The following is a 19,965-nucleotide window of genomic DNA, read 5'->3' as shown; positions in this document are numbered from 1 at the left end:
CGTTGCTTTAAGCCTACAGAGCCTTTTTGAGGTCAACTATTGTACAATACCAGCAATTAAGATATTTGAAATTCATTTACAGTGGTCCTGTAATAGCTGCAATAGTCTGCACCAACTGCAAGGAAAGAGAAGACTCAGCAAAGTGAAAAATGCCTGGAAAAGAAGTATTTTGCATGCGATTGAAAAAATAATGTTCATCTCATTTTCACAATATTCCTAAGCTGAAATGGTGTCAGCACCCACAACTGCAAACAAAACTGTTTCCTTGACAAAAAATGAGAAGTGTTACAACTTTGTACATAAGGTGCTGGTTTGGTGAAGTACCTAGAAATGCAATTTAAGGAGTATGAAAATAGGCAACACAAAGCGATTTCATGGTGTGAACAGCTGTGTTAGAAACCAGAGGTCTGTTCCCAAACACTCAGACCCCAGACTCTACGAGTAACAACTGCTTCTCTGTCTATGATATTTCAGGTCTCCTAACTCTCATTTTAGTTATCCGGAGTAAGGTATTGGTATTCTCTTTTCTCAGCATCTGAATCTAATGTACAGAGAGGGTTACCAAGGCATTCTGGAAAAAAACTAGAACAGAACAAAACCTCTGGTAACCAGGTACATAAATAACCAAATTTCTCTTTTCCATCTCACACTATTATATTCTTCTTGGTTTACATGATTACCACATCTTTGTCCTGCAGACAATTTTGTGTGTGTCGGGAACAAGTTGCAATGGGCCACTCTGTACATAAGTGTTCACAGAGTTCTGGGGTCTCTAGTTTTTTGGGAAAGGATAGATAAAAGGCTTTGCATCGGCCTCGGTTCAGAGGCAGATAACTAACACAATACCTGGTTCCAAACATCTGTCTGCTCTAGATATATGGGGGCCAGAAATTCTATCTCTGTTACATTACACATCATTACACTCGAGAAGAGCATTAATATCACCAGTTCCTGGTAATAGTGATATCTGCATCCAGCTGTCCTGATTTTTCTAACAGTAGGGAAACAACTGACAGTGACTTGGTACTGTTGGAGACAGACTGGGAGCACTGGGCTGTTTGCTAGAAGCACACATCAGACTGTGGTTGGGTGTTCTTGTGCAGCTGAGATCCTGTCACACTGGACCTGGGCAAGATGGAGTACACCCCATTTTGAGAAGAGCTGCTGGTCAGGTTGTTTCCCTGTACATATTCTGTTCCCCAGCTTTCTGCTTCTTCTTTTCCCAGCTGGTCTAGGCTCTGGGGGAGTAGCTCTTCCTGACTGGGTTCTTCCCCCTGTGAACCAGAAGAAAGAGTGAGCTGCACAGTTAGCAAGCTACCAAGCAGTCTAGCAACACTCCAGGAGAGAGGCAAGGTGTGCAGGATACTTAAATATCTTCCCACATTCTTCCAGAAATTAGTGCAACCTGCTTGTCTATTAAAGATCCAATATACTGTTTGCTGCAATACGCTGATTAATGTACCTTCCAGCATTAGACAGTCACCTCTTTTCACCCTCTACAAGAACATTGACAGAAATCCCACGACAAAGCAAATCTGCAAGCAAACACTCAAATAATCTTCTGGGTACAGCCACATGCAAAGCAGGACCCTCCAAACTAGTCTTTTAGATGGGAAGGGATCACAGAACTGCTCTGCGAAAGAGAGAGGCTTCTTTCTGATTCAGCTAGGTCACCGTGTGCTGTTGGACTATTTTTGTTATGAAAGCCATGAAGACATGAAGTAATGACACGGCCCCTGCATGCCTTTCTGCCTTTGACTTTAAAGCTGACGACCCAAAACATGCTGGCTGACTGAATACAGGCAGTCTGGCAAAAGCTGTAAGTCTGCAAAGAGGCGCTATGTGGGCATGTTGCTAACAATCTTCCACCTCATGTGTGATAAATAATCCACAGGCAAGATGTTAAGATCACAGTCCACAACACTATCATGAGCTGCTCTTGCTGGGAAGGACAGTATGATCTTTTCTGACATCTGAGGATAGGTAGGTGCAAAGAAACTGAAGACAAGTTAATTGCATCCACTGCCATAGGAATGAGCTTGGCCTCAAAGGAGCTGGAAGGTGTATTTAAGGGTACCGTGGTCAGCTGAGGGGAGCATGAAAGCAAGAAGCTTTTTGTCACTGTGCTTGAACAGAAGAGGCTTGATTGTACAGAACACTGACCCTGCCCAACCCTTTTTGTCATATGTCCATGGGGACTGGGAAAGCAAAGATGATACCAGGTCCATTCACACAGCAGGACTGGTCACCTACCCTGAATCTGGTTCAAATGAATGGTGGAGGGCTACCAACCTTGTTCACATTATCCAGTGCCTTGCCCAGCAGGTCGTTCTTCTTCAGCTTGTTTCTTTCCAGCACATCTAGCTTGTTCACCACTGCATCAATCTTGGAGCTAATGCTGTTTATGGACTGTTCCAGCTGCAGCACACGTTGCAGGAGGCTGAGGAAGACATGGAGAGCATTGGCAAGCTTTTTCTTGTGATAACCAACAGGCTTTGCAGCAGAAATCTTATGGACAATGGGCCAGACCTCAAACAGGAGTGAATGCTCCACACTGAAGACATAATGCCCTGCTGCACTGTTTCCATCTGTAATGAGTGATTCTGCTTAAGATGGATCCCATCCAGTCTGGATCACAATGTAATCCCATTACTAAATATTGCATCTGCCTCTCCTTTGATATGGGTCTATGTGGGTTGCTCAGTGTTTCTCAGTAACAGAATCAGGATCTCCTGATTCTCTGTGCGATACTTATCCCATACTCCTCCTATGGAAGAAACAGCCAAGTGTTATTCTCAGACCTGGAGAATGAAGGCCAACTAGGCTATAAATTAAGGATATTTATTCTCACAGGACCTTCTGTAAAGGTATCAGCTTCCCCTGGCCCAATTATCCGGGCTACCTTCCGACCTGAAACATGACAGCATATTGCTTGTGGCCAGCTGCAGAGGTTACTCAAGAGGCAGAAAGCAAAATTTCTTAACCCAATCTTTTACAGGAACAAGCAAACTGCATTACAAGAACTGTCCCAGTTCTCTCTTGACCTGCTCATTTACAAGTGTGCAAGATAAAAAGGGAGAAGATCTTACTGAAACCGCCCAGCACCAGTGTAAACAGTTACATCAGGGAAGGAAGCAGCAGGGAATCAGACCCCTCGTGCAGAGGGGTTAAACTACTGCCAGCACAAACATACACTTGGAACTCTTCTTTGGAGACCCAGCTGGCCTTATTGGCATGGTTATTCCTTGTTTCCACATAGGTCAGATTCTCATCCAGGCTGTTGTCACCATAGGATTTCCCCAAATTTTCAATCTCTGTATTCAGAGCAACCTAGAAGATAGATAAAGAAACTCCTGCAAAGCTGTACACAGTGAAGCTGACACAGAGTTAGTATAGAACAGAGCTTCACAGGCAGTGATACACTCAGCTGCCATCCAGGCAGAGTTGGAGCTGTATTTGAGTTGCCTGCTTAGTTTATACCACAAACCCAAAGACTCCCGAGGCCAGTTTGGAGTGATCTCTACCAAACAGAGTTTCTTTCCTTGCCTTTTTTTTTTTTTTACCCTTTTTGCCTCTAGGTCATGCTTCATCTGCTGTTGCTCCTCTTCATCAAGGATGTAGTTGCCATCTTTGTCGAACCTGGAGAAGGCTGCTGTGATCTCATGGTCTGCATGGCCCAGTCTGCAAAATAATGGAAAGAGAAAGCTCAAGGCACTGAATTACACTCTGTTAGTCTCTAGCAGCACGGGAGCACACCTTTTGAAATCAGTGTATTGTTTTCTCCTGCCAGGGACAAATCTAAACATCTCAAATGGGAAAGAGATAGCAACACAAATCCACTTAGAACAGGAGATTCAACATGTGAGGGAAGACTATAATTATTTTTCTGAGTCTTACGTTGCCCAGATTGCCCAGTTAACTGCTCTCCCAGTCTTGAAAACCAGATAATTTAAACTACGTGTATGACCAAGAGAAAGAGATAAACGGGCATCCCTCAACCCGATTCACTTACTCCTTCAAGCTGTTCTTGAAGTCTTCAAAGTCCAGTTCTTTTGTTCCATTCTGCAATGCTTTCTGCACATCGGAAATCCGCTCCTTCTTCAGCTTCAGCCTCATGAGCGTCCGGTTGTAGCTCTGTTACCAAAAGGTGCAAACAGACATGGAATCATGCAGGCAGAACAGTGAAAAATAGGACAGAGTGGACAGTGTAATACAGGTGAGCAGATGCAAAGTAATACAGGGAGATTTTAAGCTTTCCAGAAGCAAAAAAACAACACTGCTGAATAAGCCCCATCTCTAAACTAGGATCATGCCTTCAGAGCAACACCAACGTGATAGCCAGGGTGTCCATTACAAAGTTTGCTCTCTTGTTTTCTCCTCCTGACTCCCTTTGTCTGGGCTCCCAGTCATCTGCTGTTTAAGATAATGTCTTAAATACCATTCTTCACAGAATATTGGTCCCACAGCACAGAGCTGTGAACTTTCAGGACCTTTTCTGGAATTTGCCCATGGGAAATACAGGCATAACCCTCTAGATGTGCACCAGTGTAACATGCTCATCTTAGCAAAACAGGACCTGCCATTTTATTGATCAAAGTGCACTCTATCAAGGACTGAAAGAGCTTTGTCTAGAGACTGTCCTGGGAAAAAAAGTCTCTCAGAAACACCACTAGCATGCTCAGTTAACAGGACTCCCCCAACCCCTGTTTTCTTATCTTCCCATTTTCACAGGATCTGTGTGTTTGACTTATCCCAGAAAGGAACTGTGACTCCTATGACCACCAAGAAGGTAGATCTGAAGTTACTAACCACTGATTTTCTCTATAAAATTCCATGTATGTCAGGGACTTCCAGAAAAATGCTTCAGGATTTAGCTAGAAAGTAGCATAGCTTTTACTATTCATCACCTGCTTCAAGATGTCTGAGAGCTGCAGTTCATCCTTCTGGCTTGAAAGCTCCTCCTTGACTTCTGAGTAGGTGTCATTGATGATGGCCAGAAACATGTTCTAGAAAAAGTGGAAGAAAAGAAATTAATAAGCATGAGGTACCTTTCCTGCTTCAGCAGCTGAAGCAGCAAGAGACAGGCATAGCTGTGCAGAGTTTAGTTAAACAAGGAACTTTTTCCACATGGGGTATTCGTTGGGCAAATTAAAGTGGGTGAAGGGAAGGCCCACTTCAGCCACACAGTGCGCTCTCACTGAGGACAAGGTACTTGCAGTTAAAGCAGTGGCCAAAGGTACATTTGTTCTCAGCTCAAGTACCATTTTTGGTAGCCTCTCCTGCAAGATCTTATGTCACATTTGGATTCCTAGCACTGGGTACTTAACCTGGTCATCAGGAGCATCCCTCTGCATCCATTGCTTAGGAAGCCAAAGAGTGTCCCCAGTGCTTTGTTCACCGCCTGCTACGGAACAGCTGAACTGAGCCCCTTGAATTCAGCTACCACATCAGTGGTACTCCCAGTCAGTTTTAGTCTTCACCTTAAAGGATGTGAATATGGCCCTTAATCACCCACTGCAATGACATGCTCTTTGTCTACTTTGGTCTATTTGCACTATGAAGCTATCGTAACAGAACCTTCCTTTCTCTCTAAGCATTCCACTGCACCTAATTCAGGGATTATTTGGAAGGGTCTCTTGAACACTGCTGTAAATACAGGGGCAAGGAGGGCTTTCCTGCTTACCAGGAGCACAAAGAAAACAAAGAACACGTAGGTGACGAAGTAAATAGGCCCAAGGACCCTGTTGGCATTGTCAATGGAATTGTAGTCAAAATCACCGAGAATGATCCGAAACTGCGTGAAGCTGGAGAGGAAAAGCACAAGGTCACACAAAGGCACATCCATTTATCTTACCTCCTCAGACAGTCCTGAGGTGAATCTTGAACCTGCCCACAGCCCAGACGGTCACAGGCCAGAGCAGGGACTAAGTCGCTCAGTCTGACTGATGTCTTAAATGTACCCATAGTATTTCAGGGCTGAATGGAGCTGATCTGGTTAGAGCAAGAGCTAGCTGGGAAGTAAAAAATGGTTTCCACACAAATTTCTGGTTGTCCAAAGTGTATTTTGGTCTAAACAGGAGTTAAAAACAAAAACATGAGTTTTCCCTTATAAAGGCATTTGACTCACTGAAGCCTTCTCTGGCAAGAGTGTTCCTGAGACTGTGGAGAGGACGTTAGTACTGGACAGTGCTCTTCTTTTGCAATTCATAGCCCCTAAAATGATGCTAGTTTAAGTCTATTGATCAGAAGTTTGCTTATCTCAGTTATCTCTTGTAGACCCCTTAAAAGCAGGACCAGGATCCCAGAGGTCTGTGGAACACAGGCTGAAAACTGCTGCTCTACCAGGTACCTGGCTTAACATCACACACTGCCTGAGCAGGCCCATCAACCGAAGGGCTGTCTGAGACTGGAGATTTTAACTCACTTTCCCAGCATCCCTCTTCTGTGGGTGTTTATCCACCCACTGGTAATCCCCCATCTCAGGTATCTTGACACATTATCTGTGGGACTTCTCTGGAAACTGATCAGTGAAATGACCCTTGTAAAAAATGTATCCTCTAATTAAGAAAAAAATAAAGGAAGGAAAGGGGAAAGAAAAAAAAAAAAAAAAAAAAAAAGGCAGACAGAAAGATGAACACAGACTGTGAAGTCATGTGCAGGGAAAAGGACCTTGAGAGCCCAGAGCCTGAAAATCCTGTATGAGAAATGCAAAGCTCCACTTCTAATTCCTTGCATTTGGATTATTTAGGGAGCTGAGAAAGTTTTCCAGGTTTAAGGAAGAGGAATATGGCATTGCTTCCTCTTCTTTGGTTTAAATTGTCCCAATTCCATGATATTGAAATGTCTCCTTCTGGTAAGAAATTCTTTTTATCTCTTTTGCTTTGAACGTGTCTACTTAATCTTATTCAGATTATTATACAGCATATTTTAGAAAATTTCATGCTGAATTTGTATTAAAATTAGAATATCATACGACTACCAACTTTCAGAAATGAAGTAGAGCTGCTATCTTATAAAAATCAGATATATTTATAAATAATATAAATATGAAGCTCCTGACTTTTTCATTTCAGTGTTTAAAGGTTCCATCTTGAAAAGATAAATGCATTACTTCTGCTTTTCCCTGTGAAAACTCTGTAGCAACAAACAGTATTAATTCAAACAAAGATTTGGAAGGAAAGTGCATTATCTGATGAAAAACAGAAAAGTTTTCATGCAGCTGCTGTGCAGACACTAAAATGATGTGATCAGTAAGTGTATTTGGAAGCCAGAGAACTTCAAAATTCTGGAGCTTCTATCTGGGCCTCTTCCTTATTAAAAATATAAAACCAAACAAACAAAAACCCAACCAAATAAACAAAACATTATACTCTGAGCCTACCTTAGAACACTTATTTTGAGCTATTTAGTTCTTACTGCCAGAATTATAGAAAAGTTTAACCTAACTAACTAACCTAATGCCATCTTCTGGTGTATAAAAAAGACAAGTTTGCCAATGTTTCACTGACAGTCAGACCTACCACCTAGAACAACTGTCAGAAAGACAGTCATTCTACCACCCACAGCAGGTGAGAAGGCGACAGAAGGTCTTGCAGAACAGAAACTGAATTATCAGCTGAGCTGTGATGCTTTTCTGCAGAAAGATGTTAAACCACTCTGCATGTTGAGTACCCTTGGCATGCCTAACCACTCCACATCAAGGAAAAGCTCTTTAGGCTTCAGCAGACTGAAACTTCTCACTTAACACTCCCATGAAAAGGCTGGGCTTTCCTTTGAATTGTAGGGCTGCAAGGAGTCTCAAAGTCTGTAGGATCAGCTACTTGTGTCCCTACTGATAAACACCAGACAATCAGAAATCTGTCTGTAATCCTCAATTTTCTAGCTGCATTCTTTTGTCCCTGAAAATGTCACAGCTGGAAGTTAATGGCGACGTATTAACCATTATGGCTTTATTACAATGACATAGAACAACTGTCTGATTGACGTTCAGATTTGCAATTGGGGACAGGTTGGAAAGTAGTTAAAATTATTTTGATGAAATGGTGGAAGCTTTGTTCTGACTTACACACTTACATGCATTTAACAAAGGTACTGAAGTTTTCCACTTGTGTCCCAAAAAGAAGGTAACCCAGCTGGGCATAGGCAAAGAAGACAATGAAGAACATAATGGCAAAGCCCAGGATGTCCTTGGCACAACGTGCCAGTGTTGAGGAGAGCTGGGTCATTGTTTTGTTAAAGCTAATATACTTGAATATCTGCAAGAAGAAAGAACGAGGACAAAGTTAGGTCAAACCATCAGCTAGGTCAGTCTCTCTCATATACACACATGCTTACTAAGTCAAGAGGTTCACTATAGTACCAAAGCACCGAGAAAACAACCAGGCTAGAGGAACAGTGGCTTGGTGTTCAGGATGTTTGTCCCAGGTGTGCCACCATGTTTGTGTGGGATCATAAACATATGACTTTGTTCTCTGTGTCAAAGGAAAATATAAAGAGGGGCTTCTATAATGACAAATGTCTTGAGGCTAATGAGGAGCCCCAAGAACTGTATGGCTTTTCAGCATGCCAAGATGCTTTGCTTGAAATGCAAAGTCCATGCCAACAGCTGAGTCACTTTCAGTTGTGGGTGGCCATCATGAAAGGAAAACATGGTTTGCCAGATTATCCTCCAAAATACTAAAATAGTACAGGATGAACAAAATTACATTGTATTCAGCATTTCTAAAACCACTATTATGCCACAACGTCTGAGCTCATCTCCCTGTCTGTTATCTCTAAATAACTGGTCTCAGAATGCAGGGCAAAAAGTTTTCTGGATTTACTGCAAAACAGAGCACACGACTTTGAGGAAAACTTTTCTCTGTTATATAGCTGTTACTCTCATTCACCCAAAGGGATGGAAAAGTCAACCTCTAAGCTATCTGGAGGAAGAGATCTGAGATTGGAGGCCTGGCACCATCCAGACCCCTTACAGTACCTTGATCCAAGCAAAGAATAAGTTAACTGCATTCATATTGTTGTACTGTGTCTGCCAGAATGCCAGGAACTCAAAATCTGCGTAGGTGTCAGGGTGTTTCAACAACTCTCCCAACAATCTGTTCACCTCGATGGTGCGAAAGATGTGAAACCCAATAGCGATGATGGAGAGCTGTGAAGAGAAAGAGTCTGCAGTGGCTGCTGTGCTTATGCTTTCTGCAGAAATTAAAGTGCCACTGAATTCCTCGGTATCACACATCACAACTGCATTCTAGTGTAGGGGTTGGAAATAAGGTCTTGTCTTATCTGGACCAGTTTCCTCATTCCGTCATTTCTTTTGGCTCTTATACCTGTCTGCCATTGTTCCCCCTAAAAAAGTGTGCAAGGATCCTCACCAGAATGACGACCACATCCAGGATGTTCCAGATGCTGGTGAAGTACTGAAGCTTGTGGATACGCAGCTCCAAAATCTCCTCCACCACATAGTAGAAGATGAAGACACAGAAGACAATTTCACAGGCAACAATGAAGAAGTCCCATGTGCTGACGTATCGTATAAGCTTGACTGTCCGGATTTGCCAGGACGGAATGGCACCACCAGTGGCTGGAAACTCAACCACTAACCTTGAAGGGGACAAGAAAACTCTGATAATTACAAACAAGAGGAGGGAGGCTCTTAGATAATTTTGAAAGGCATCAAACCTGAGCATGAGCTATCTATCAAACCATGAGTGGAAGAGTTGTGCATGTGTTTATGCAGCCTTAACTCTGCTACTTCACTGCCCATGATAGGAAAAGGTGAAAGGTGAAGAGAAGTGTGACTGATTATGTCAGAAGACCAAGTCTTCTTACTAATCTATGCAACATCTACTGACACCACTCAGTCCTACTCCCCTGGTGGACCATATTAAAATATTTGCATTTTAAGAAACTGTGGCATTAAGGAAGAAGCAAGAGGCAAAAGAATATTCAGTGGGACTCAGCTTACCTCAGAACGCAGAACAGATTGATATTTGCATTATACACAGAGAAATCAATGAAGACAACTCGTGTTCCCCGATCCAGCCACAACTTCTCCTTCAAGACTCGCAGGGCTTCAGCACTCTCTTCTCTGGTCAGCTGGAGATCTATATAGTATCCTCCCCCACTGTAACTGGTTAGTCTTCCCCAGTGAGATGAGCCACCCAGCTCCTGCTCAGAATGGTATCTCCACCTGCAACAGACAAGCAGCAAACGCGTCACCATCCCAGGCTCAGATATGACCTTGTAGCCAGGAGCAAGTAGATTATATCTTCAAGGGACAGAGCAGTTTTTAATTAAAGATTTGGCACTTAATTCCTATTCCAGATCTGAGCCTACATCTGTTCTTTATTATTGATAGAGTCCTGCTCTAGTGCTTCCCAGCAGTGATACAACACAACTTATGACACTATGGAGGGAAAATTCTGCAAGTTTGTTGGCTATGCCACAGTCTTGTTTGTGTGGAGGTTACTCCCAGAATCTGCTGTATTGCCTTCTACCATGTTGCACACAACCCTCTTCTTAGAACACACTTGCACTCGTATTTCTTTATGGGCAATAGCTTCTCGTTCACAGATCAAGACTCATGCAGCAGGCAAGGAGTTATTAAACTGCAGCTGCCTCACATTATTATAGAGAATAGGTTTTTAAGATGAAAGAGATGTACTCCCTCTGGGTGCTGTAGCTCCTGAAATCCAGGAGGGAAACAGACAGCACAATCCATTTGATAGGTCTGGTCCCAAAGGTCTCTATTTATCCTCATCCTCTTAAAACCAGACAGCAATCTCTACCTAGTTCTCCACTGGATTTTTAATGACTCTCCCAGCAGGTTCCACTCTGCCACTCATTCTGTTGTGCTTTTCCTCAAAGAGACACTTGGCCTTATTGATAGACAAAAAGGACTTGCTGACACTGACTGTAAGGGGAATTCCAGCCTTATATGAAAAAATCAACTCTGGTATCTTGTGGCTCAACAGATTTTGTTTTAAGTAGAAGAGACAAATTTGAGGCAGCTAAAAAAAAAAAAAAAGGCAGTCACAGATTTTCTAATCCCGAATAGCAGAGGATGTACTTACGCCGTTCCATTGACAAGTCCAAAGGAGACCCTTTCTTCCTTGTCTTCTGAATATACATCATAGCAGCCTGAGATTTCCTCCTTGAAGTCATCATGGACCACACAGGAATTATTCTTCACCTTCAGTTGTCGCATGCGTGGGACACCCAGCAGCAGGTTCTCATAATAGATGTATGACTGGGTGCTGTGAGCTGCTAGAGACTCGTTGTTGTACCACTTTGTCCAGTAAAGATTATCCAGAAGGGGACCTTGCGCATACTGCAAGAGAAAGAGAGGAGAACAACTTCCTCACAGCCTGCACATCAAAGGAATTTTCTTGGCCTGAGCTTGAGATAGTAAGACCTGACCCACTCGCCTTTACTCCCCAAGATGGAAAGTAGTAGAAGCTTGTGTTGGATATATGCTAAGGAGGGGAAAGACCAGGGCTGGTGGAGCACACAGGATGGAGGAGGGATGCTGGGCAGCAGGGTCATTGTTGGCTTCTCACAGGCCTGTAATACAGTTGCTGCACCTTGTTGGGTTAGTAAAGAGACAAAGGCCCCGCAAGCCTCTCTGCCCCTTCACTTCAGTGAGCACAAGTCTCAAGGAATTGTCCTGGCATGAGGTGTGAATTATGAAGAGGGGGTGTGCCAGTGCCCTGGAAACAGTGAGGGAAAAACAATAATGCCATAATGCATTTTACTTTTTTAAATACAGCAGGAAAAGACAAAGCTAACTAACAAAAAAAATTTCTGGCTGACTGTCAGAGGTAAGTGGTTGTACTCTCGACAACATTCACTGTAGCTCATCTTATGCCTTCACTAGGTTGACAGAAATGTATTAGACTCTAGACACCTTTTCCCCTCGATAAAAGTCAGTGCAACTTTTAATCCAGCTTCTTCATAAAGAATCTATAAATCAAACCAGCCCAGGCATGAATTACAGGCAGGTTAAGCATGCTGTTCCCACAGTAGCCCATGAAAATGGATGTAGGCTTATTACTAAGACACCAGCATGAAGACATTGGACTGTAGGATTCAAAGCCACTTCTACCATAAGGAAACCAGAGTAAGTCACTTGGCCTCTCCAGGCTGGTACTCTCTATCTGTGCAATGGGCGTCATATTGTAGCAATTTCATTTTGCTGTGCCTGCCTATCTGGGAAGTTTCTGGCGAATGGACTCTTCTGGGCACACACGGCACTTAGCCAAGCCAGTATTCTGGCCACAGCGCTCAGAGGGATAAATTATACTTTTAATCACTGGATATTTTGCATGCAAATGATATTGTAACTATTGCTAGTAGCTGACAAAAGCTTGTGGAAGCAAAATGCCTTGCTGAAAGCACTAGGTAACACATTCAGAGGGAAATGAATATCCCAGTCTAGCTGAGATTTCCAGGGCTCCCCACGCTGGGCCAGGCTTGCACTCACCACCCAGAAGTCAGCCATGCTGCCGATGGACTGGAAGGAGACACGGCCATCTGTAGAGGTCTGCAGGAAGAGCTCAGACATCACTTTGGTGTAGTAATAGGTACTGGAACTTGTCATTCCATATGTTACTAAGAGAAGAGACAAGAGGAGGGTCCTCCCTTATACCTGAATATTGGAGCCTGACATAAATGTATGTGTGTAGTCACTTTCTGTGTAGTTTGTACTGTCACAGGTAATCTGAGAAAGGCACAAGAGAAGAAATTTTGGCAACTCTAATCATATTACTTTCTGCTTTCTTAGGGATTTACACACTTATCTGTTGTGTGTTCCAGAATTTAAACTGGCAGACTGACAGACTATAAGAGTGTAAAAGCCAGAGAAGACCACTGGATGATGCAACTGAATATCCTGGGTAACATTTTTTTTTTCCTCAGAAAAAATTTCTGAGAGAAATTTGCTTTCTCAGAACAAAGTCCATGATCTGTATTTTGAAGTTCTGATCTGAATCCATAAAGACATAAAAACCATCTCATTTCCCCAGGCAGAAAGCTCCAGTCAGGTTCTCATCTACCGAGAAACCTCAAACAGCAGCAGGCTCTAGCTTCCTTGAACATGTTTTTTCAAGTCTTCAGTGTTCCTTCCTGCGGAAAAGCATCCATCATGGTGATCATTAAGAACATGTCCTACTATTGAAAGGGCATCATGAAAATAAAGTCGCTGACATTCAAGACCCCCCCCCCACCCCCCACTTCTGCATGCGTCAGTGTGCGACTACACGTATGCCTGTGTCCTTATCTTTGCTCTTTAGGAAGAGTGGCTGAAGCACTGGGCCAATGTGATGGTAACTCAGGTTGGTACTGTCTGTCTATCTCTCCTGTCACAGGAGCCATGAAATATAGTCCTCTTCACTGTCCCATGCCACAGGTGCTCGTTTGTGATAATGAATGAATCTTCCAAAAAACAAACAGCCATTGTTTTACCCACACAAAGCCCATTAGCATTCAATACAGGGATACACTAAATCTATCCAAGAACAACAGTGTGAGCTGCCATCTGCTTTATCACCTCAGCCACTGCTCCAGTCCCAGAGGTGAAAAATCTCTCTGAATCCTGTATCTTTGATCCCAGGAAGTTTCTAGAGCTGCTCTCTGTGGTTTGAACATTTGCTGTGAAACTGAGAAAAGACCCTGGGAAGATTCTCCCAGGACTGTGGAGGTGATGGCTAGAACTGATAACACAGATCAGAAAATACTGCTTAAATATGACCAATATCAATTAGGTCTTAGTCATTTTACTTGTGTGCAGCAGCTATTCTGTAGGTTAATGACTTAATGCAGCACTTGCTTGCTGCAGTGAGTGAATGTACAATAAATTTAACACCTACAGCAGAGTGAGGAAGTCTAATAATAAAACCTCACATTATTCTCCTAACATTGCACACAGAAAAGACGCCTATGAGATGTGACTTACGTAGACAGATGTCCACCAAGAACACAATATAGACTAGCAGCTCTCGCAGTGTGGTCTTCACGTAAAGCTCTCTGTTTTCAGCTGTGTTCTCAGTCAGCGTAGTGCCCCACAGACCTGTTGAGTGTAGAGAAGAAATTGGAGAGTTTTGATGGCTGTTCTCAAAGGCCTTGTGAGACGCTGAAGTTCCATTCCCAAAGAATGCTCTTGGGAGTTGGATTTTTGTTACTTTTCAAAGCAAACCACTTTTCTTTTCAAAATTTGACTAAAGGCTGTAAAAGTGTGTTAAATAACCCCTAAAAATAACAATTCCAGTGTGAACAAAAGATTTGGAGCTGACCAAAACTGAAATATATTGTTTTTCTTATTTTGCTAAATCACTCTCCAGTCTTCTGTTTGAGTTCAATATGGACTGATCTTTTCCTGCCTGTTTTTCAGCTTACTCTTTGCAGAAATTCAGTCTTTGTCACAAGTACTCTTGAAAACACAAAATTTAATCTCAGTCATCCACATGCCAACAGCTGACCTTCTGATAGGACTTCTATAGCAGAACTGCATCTGATGTTAGCTTAATACCTATTAGGCCTTTTCGTGTATATTGAACCATCAGGCCCCAAATATTTGTCCCTTGCTTACCTAAAAACTCTTGCAGATTTCTTGTAGGTCATAAGACTCAATCAAATAACCCAACTCAATAGTTTCAGCATAAAATTTAGAGCCAAATTATCTTCAGGACATCTGTCAATCAAGCTCTGCTGACTTCAATACAGTTATGCCAATTGCACCAGCTAGTGATCCGATTTCTTCACACCGTGAAAGCAACTCATTAAATGGCACCAGGGTTGATCAAAAAGACAGAAACGCTTCCTTTAAAAGAAGCCTTGATATTTTGTGTTTGATGAACCACTTGACACCATTAGTGCCTTTGTTCTTGATGTAATGACTTTCTGTTGTGATTTCTGAAACACTCCTGAAGTTGAAAGGCATAAGAACTTCCACTTGAAAGCCTAGTGATGGAAGCCATGTCAATAACCACAGTCTTGCTGCTTTCTGCAGCTCCTAGAGAGCTCAGCCCTGATGCCCATCCCCAGTAGTAGGCAACAATTATATTCCTGCAAGCCAGCATCAAAGCTGATCAAAGGCCACACATTTGAAGTCATCTCTGGCAGAGGACGAAGAGCTTTTTTTCTTTGGAGCAAGCAACAGTAGTATAGTGATCTGTGCACATTTACTCCCGTCCTTTCGATAGCTCTTCAGCATCTTAACAGATTAGAGAGCTTTTTGCACCTTTAGCTACCGTAGTGCTTATTGCAGCATCCAGCCTCACTCCTGGACAGACAAACCAGTAGCTTGCTCTGGACAAGCCAGACCAGCAAGAGACATGAAAGCCTGGAGAAGATCGAGATTAACTCGTGCAGGAGAGAGTAGCATGTGGTCTACAGGAATCTCCACAACAGAGAAAACAGGGGACAACAACCATCCATATGTTCAGGTCACTTTTAAATAACCCCCTTCATCTCTAGATGTGACTACACCACAATCTTTTAACAAGTTTATTTGGTTTTCCATGAGGCAGAGAACCCCTACTATCCGCAGGTTGGGAACAGAGGCACAGACTTTATTTGCTTTGGGAGCAGAAGTGTACTTGGGAGCACCTAAATTCAGGGACAGTCAAATATCCTTGAAAATTTGGTTCAGAGACTTGCCTAAAATTATACCTGGAGGACCATGAGGCTGGCCCAGTACCCTTTCAGATTGCATCCAGTAGCTGTAAAACTATATCAGTTGTGGTTTGGTTTCAGCTGTTTATTTTAGGAAACCTCATACATGAAGCATGTCCCCATCTGTGTCTCCTGTGGCACCACCTATTCCCTTGGGGATGCAGCTGTTTTGGACATGACGTTTGGAGCAAAAGGACGCTTAAGACTAGAAGACATCCAGGCTTCCTTACGACAACTTGCATGAGCTTGCACTCACAAGGCAGGGCAAAGAAAAAAACTCAGAACCTTGAAAACAGGCAATCAATGCAATTTGTTTGTAATTCTTGCCTTCCTGATACTAACAAGTTACTGATAAGAATTAATGGCAACATCTAAGTTATCTTCTGAGGCTGCTTTTAAACCAGACTTGTGACTCAGGTGAGTAACTAGCTCACAGCCTCAGGTACAGCCTTCCAAAGCCAGTGGAAAGCTGGGCGCCCATCACTGGCCATCCAGATACCCAGCAAAGTCTGTCTGTAGGCTGGCCAGGAGCAGCCGAGGTGACGGGAGGTAGGCAGGAACTAGAGGACCCAGTTGCTTGGACCCAGAGTTGCTTGGACACAGTTTAGAGAAAAACAATCTTGAGCAGTGGCACAAGGTGCAGCAGCTACTCACTAGTGGTCCAGGCCAGTAGCTGGTGAGGACAAGAAAATAACTCAATAAGCCAATTATGACCAGTACCCCAAAGAGCTATGGACATGTAATCCCAAGGAATGTTTTTTAAGCAAAAAACCCCACAAACTGTCCTTGGCTAAGCAACTTATCTTTACTAGCTCCATTTTTCATGTGAGATACTAATGTGATTAAATGGGGGCGGAGGGACCAGCAATATTTGGAGAGGCAATGAAAAATAATGAGCACCTAGTGAAGATGCAAAGGAAGGATGCAAATTCTTCAAGGAAGAAGTTCCCATCTCTGTGAGGCTGATCAAGGCCTTTCTACTGGCTGCACTGGCTTTTGGATCTCATCTTCCCAGCTCTGGTCTGTCCTACAGCCCTGTTTACTACCCTCACTGTCAGGACACACGGCTGCAACAGTCACAGAAGGAGGGAATGCTGTGGTGTCCTGACAGGAATTTTCATTTGCATGCTCTGATTTGAACCCCAGCATCTAACAAATAGAATTTTGATGTTAAAGTATGGATTTGTTTTTTTTTCCTCTTTAACTCTCAAACAATGCCTAGAAGAAAGGATATCAGAATAAAACAGGTAAAGGATATACTGCCTCTAAGCAATCTGTGATCACCCACCAAGCCCATCCAGCACTGCTCCTTGGCCAGGAGAAACCTCTGAACTCTCAGCTTTGGTTTCCATGTGAATTAATAGTGTTAGACCATAACTGCAATGATAAGTAAGAAAGAATTGATCATAGAAGGGCTGTGCAATCCAGGACCAGGCTATACTGCTATTCACTCACATGTACTGTTAGAGGGCACATCTCTGAGAAAAGTTCTTGCAAGACCAGGAAGCAGAGCTCCTGGTGTTGCTTTTCTTCTAAGTCAGAAAGACACATTGTCAAGAAAATAACAGTTTCCCTGAGAAAGAGTTTATTGCCTTTTCTTCCCTGTTTTTACAGCATTAGGACTTTATGCCTTCTATAAGAAACTGTTCAGCAAATGCCCTTGCCCAGGGCTGTACCCTTACAGGAGACCTAACTTGCTCCCAAGTTTCTGATTGCCTCTGAACAAGCCTAAATAATATTTCATTCCCCTTTTTCTTTTAAATTGGAAACTAGCACCTCTTTCTTTCATGTATCTTCAAGAAAAGCCATCTTTAATACATTTCTATTAGCACCTACATTTCAGTTCTGACAGCGCTAGATTTTCTCTTGTGGGTATTTATGTCAGTTCTTAATTTACTGTAACACAGGGGCCAGTACCACTCCACCTAGAAAATGCACACAATGACAGAATAGTCTCATAATCAGAGCGATGGCTCCTGTGGATACAGGACACCTAAGCTCTGCCGACAGATTCACTGCATGACCATGAGCACATCACTAAGTCCATCTGAACCTCCTGCCTTTAGCAAAGGCAACAGGACAGACCCTGGAGCTACAGCAAGGCACACAGGATGAGGATGCTCCCTCCAGGTCAGCCACAGATGATCTCTGGGGTAATGCTGATCTATGTTGAGCAGGTTCCTGGGCTACACAGATGCTGTGGGGTTTTCTACCCTCTGCATCCTCACACACCACCACCCCCCTCCCCATACCATTGTTCTTCCCAAGGGCTAGTAAATCCTTTCAGGTGAGATATCAGAGCTTTACCTCGGATGCCTCTGAAGATGTAGAAACAGCACTTGAGGAAAGGACTTGTCTTCCTATCCACAGCTTTGCTCTGCTTTTCCTGGTAGGGCAGCGGATCCCCCACCTCTTCAAAGTTCTCATAGGGATTCTCCAGGATGGACTTGGGGTTGTAAATGGCTTGAATCTTCAAGGAGGTAGAGGGAGAGCCATTGTAAACAGGATTATCCCAAGCTTTCTTCCCCACTGCCTCCAGTTCATGCTCTTCTGAGGCTTGAAAGTGGCTCTCCGCTCTGTTGTTTAGGCGAGATGAGCTCATGGCTAGTCACCGCCAGCAGAAGAACTTTTTAACTGGAATTGTAAAGATTGCCTGCCCAGCCCGGAGTTGTAAGCTGGCAGAGAATCAGTCAATGCTGAACAGCTTGTCTGCCTCAACAGCCCCACAAAGAACCTCCCAGAGACAGCACGCGTCCTCTCTCTTTTATACCAGCCCAGCTGGTGACAGCCATCGGGGGGTGGCACTGCCCGCTGTTGGGAGCCACCGTCAGCCCGGTTATCCCAGCAATCCTGGGAACACCGTCACGTCCAGCAGACCTTCTCTGCTTCCCAACGGGGATAACAGACACCGATGCCGCCGTGGGAAGCGGAGGCTGCTAGGAGACGGCCCCTGAACCGAGGAGGAGGCGGCTGGGATTTAATTGCCCCCCCCCAGCCCTGGCTACCCGCCGCCCGGGTCAGCCCCAGGTGAAGCGGTGAGGGTGAGGAGCCGCTGCGGGGGTCGGGGGAGCCAGGGGTTTCCGGTGAGGCGGGGCGGAGCTGGGACCCTCCGGCGGGCGGGGGCACCGGCAGCTCCCCCCGGGCGGCTGCCCGCTCTCGGGCTGGGAGGCATTGCCGTTCGCGTGCCCAGCATCACCGGCACTTCAGGAAGGAGCGGGGTTTTGGCTTAAAATGTGGTGCGGGTCAGCGTTTTCCCAGCATCCTCTTTTCTATCTCATTGTTAAAAGCAGGAGTTAAAAAAAAAAAAAAAAGAAAGAAAAAGAAAAGGGAGTAAACTTCTAGTGCTGGGTTTAGAAACCAAGGGCTGGACTCTTCTGCTCTTCCAGAATTTCCACACGCCCTGCAGTGCCTGCTGGCTCTGAGCTGAACCTGAGAAAAGAACAGTGTTATACCAGGCAAAACTGGGAATAATTATAGCCAGGTGTTACCAGCATTCCCCCGCGCCACGGCCAGCAGCAAGTGGTCCCAGGTACCCCCAGAGGGGAGGATCAGGCAATGGCTTAGCCCAGGGGTGACAGGGATGACAGTTTCAGTGATGAGATGATAAATGAATGTATGGCCTGAGCCTGGTCCTTTCCCAGGTCTGAATACGAGATTTGGAAGAGATGCCTCTGCACAGGTACTGATGGTAGCTGTTTTTCTGACATTACCCAGGGATGCAACATGGCTTTTGCACCGGTAGGCAAGGGTGTTTTCTCCGGCCTATAATGTTTATACCAGTGATGTTGCCAGGCCAGCTGGGATGTGCAAGGATGTCCCCTAGGTGTAACCTGCTTGATGACGGCACTAAATAGCTGCTTGAACAGCAGTAAGGCAAGACCTAATTCGTCACAGGGCACCAAGAGGGCAGCAGCTGGTAATTTGGTTGGTAGATTGGAAGTCTGGACTGGATTCTTGGAGTGAATTTGGTATTATTAATGCCTTTTGTTTTTTATTACTCCATAGCAAAAGGAGATTAGTGGAATGGAGTCAATGGCATAGATAGGTGGAAAGCATTTGTAGAGCTCTCCTGCAGCTGGAATGTGGAGGGAGGATACCTCAGTAAAAAGTCACATACTAGGGCTGGGCGTCCAGTCACACCCCTGGGACCATACAGCTGACATCCCTGCCCCTGCAAAAGCAGCACAGCTTATGGTGCAGAGCTGCTGCTTCAGGAGATCATGCAGGGTTTTCCACAGTGCATCTCTCACTGCATGTGGCACAGCACCACTTCACATTGTATCACATTCTCCAGCG

The 19,965-nt window shown here is 44.1% G+C and overlaps 1 protein-coding gene across 1 annotated transcript; it reads right to left on the bottom strand.

Moving 5' to 3' along the window:
- Positions 1-740: 740 nt before the first annotated feature.
- PKD2L1 (polycystin 2 like 1, transient receptor potential cation channel) lies at positions 741-18,271 on the bottom strand. Its single transcript, XM_010124662.2, has 15 exons — positions 17,977-18,271; positions 13,952-14,065; positions 12,482-12,609; positions 11,073-11,329; positions 9,965-10,189; positions 9,372-9,600; positions 8,978-9,148; positions 8,074-8,255; positions 5,684-5,804; positions 4,908-5,006; positions 4,013-4,134; positions 3,564-3,681; positions 3,194-3,330; positions 2,293-2,440; positions 741-1,274 (listed from the first exon to the last, which is right to left on the bottom strand). The coding sequence occupies exons 1-15, from the start codon at positions 18,269-18,271 to the stop codon at positions 1,062-1,064; spliced, it is 2,559 nt and encodes an 852-aa protein (XP_010122964.2). The 3' UTR covers positions 741-1,061.
- Between the last annotated feature and the right edge of the window lie 1,694 nt (positions 18,272-19,965).

The sequence above is a fragment of the Chlamydotis macqueenii genome, chromosome 7 (genome assembly GCF_036417535.1).
Source record: "Chlamydotis macqueenii isolate bChlMac1 chromosome 7, bChlMac1.mat, whole genome shotgun sequence".
Taxonomy (NCBI): domain Eukaryota; kingdom Metazoa; phylum Chordata; class Aves; order Otidiformes; family Otididae; genus Chlamydotis; species Chlamydotis macqueenii.
This window is presented reverse-complemented; position numbering and strand designations above follow the sequence as displayed.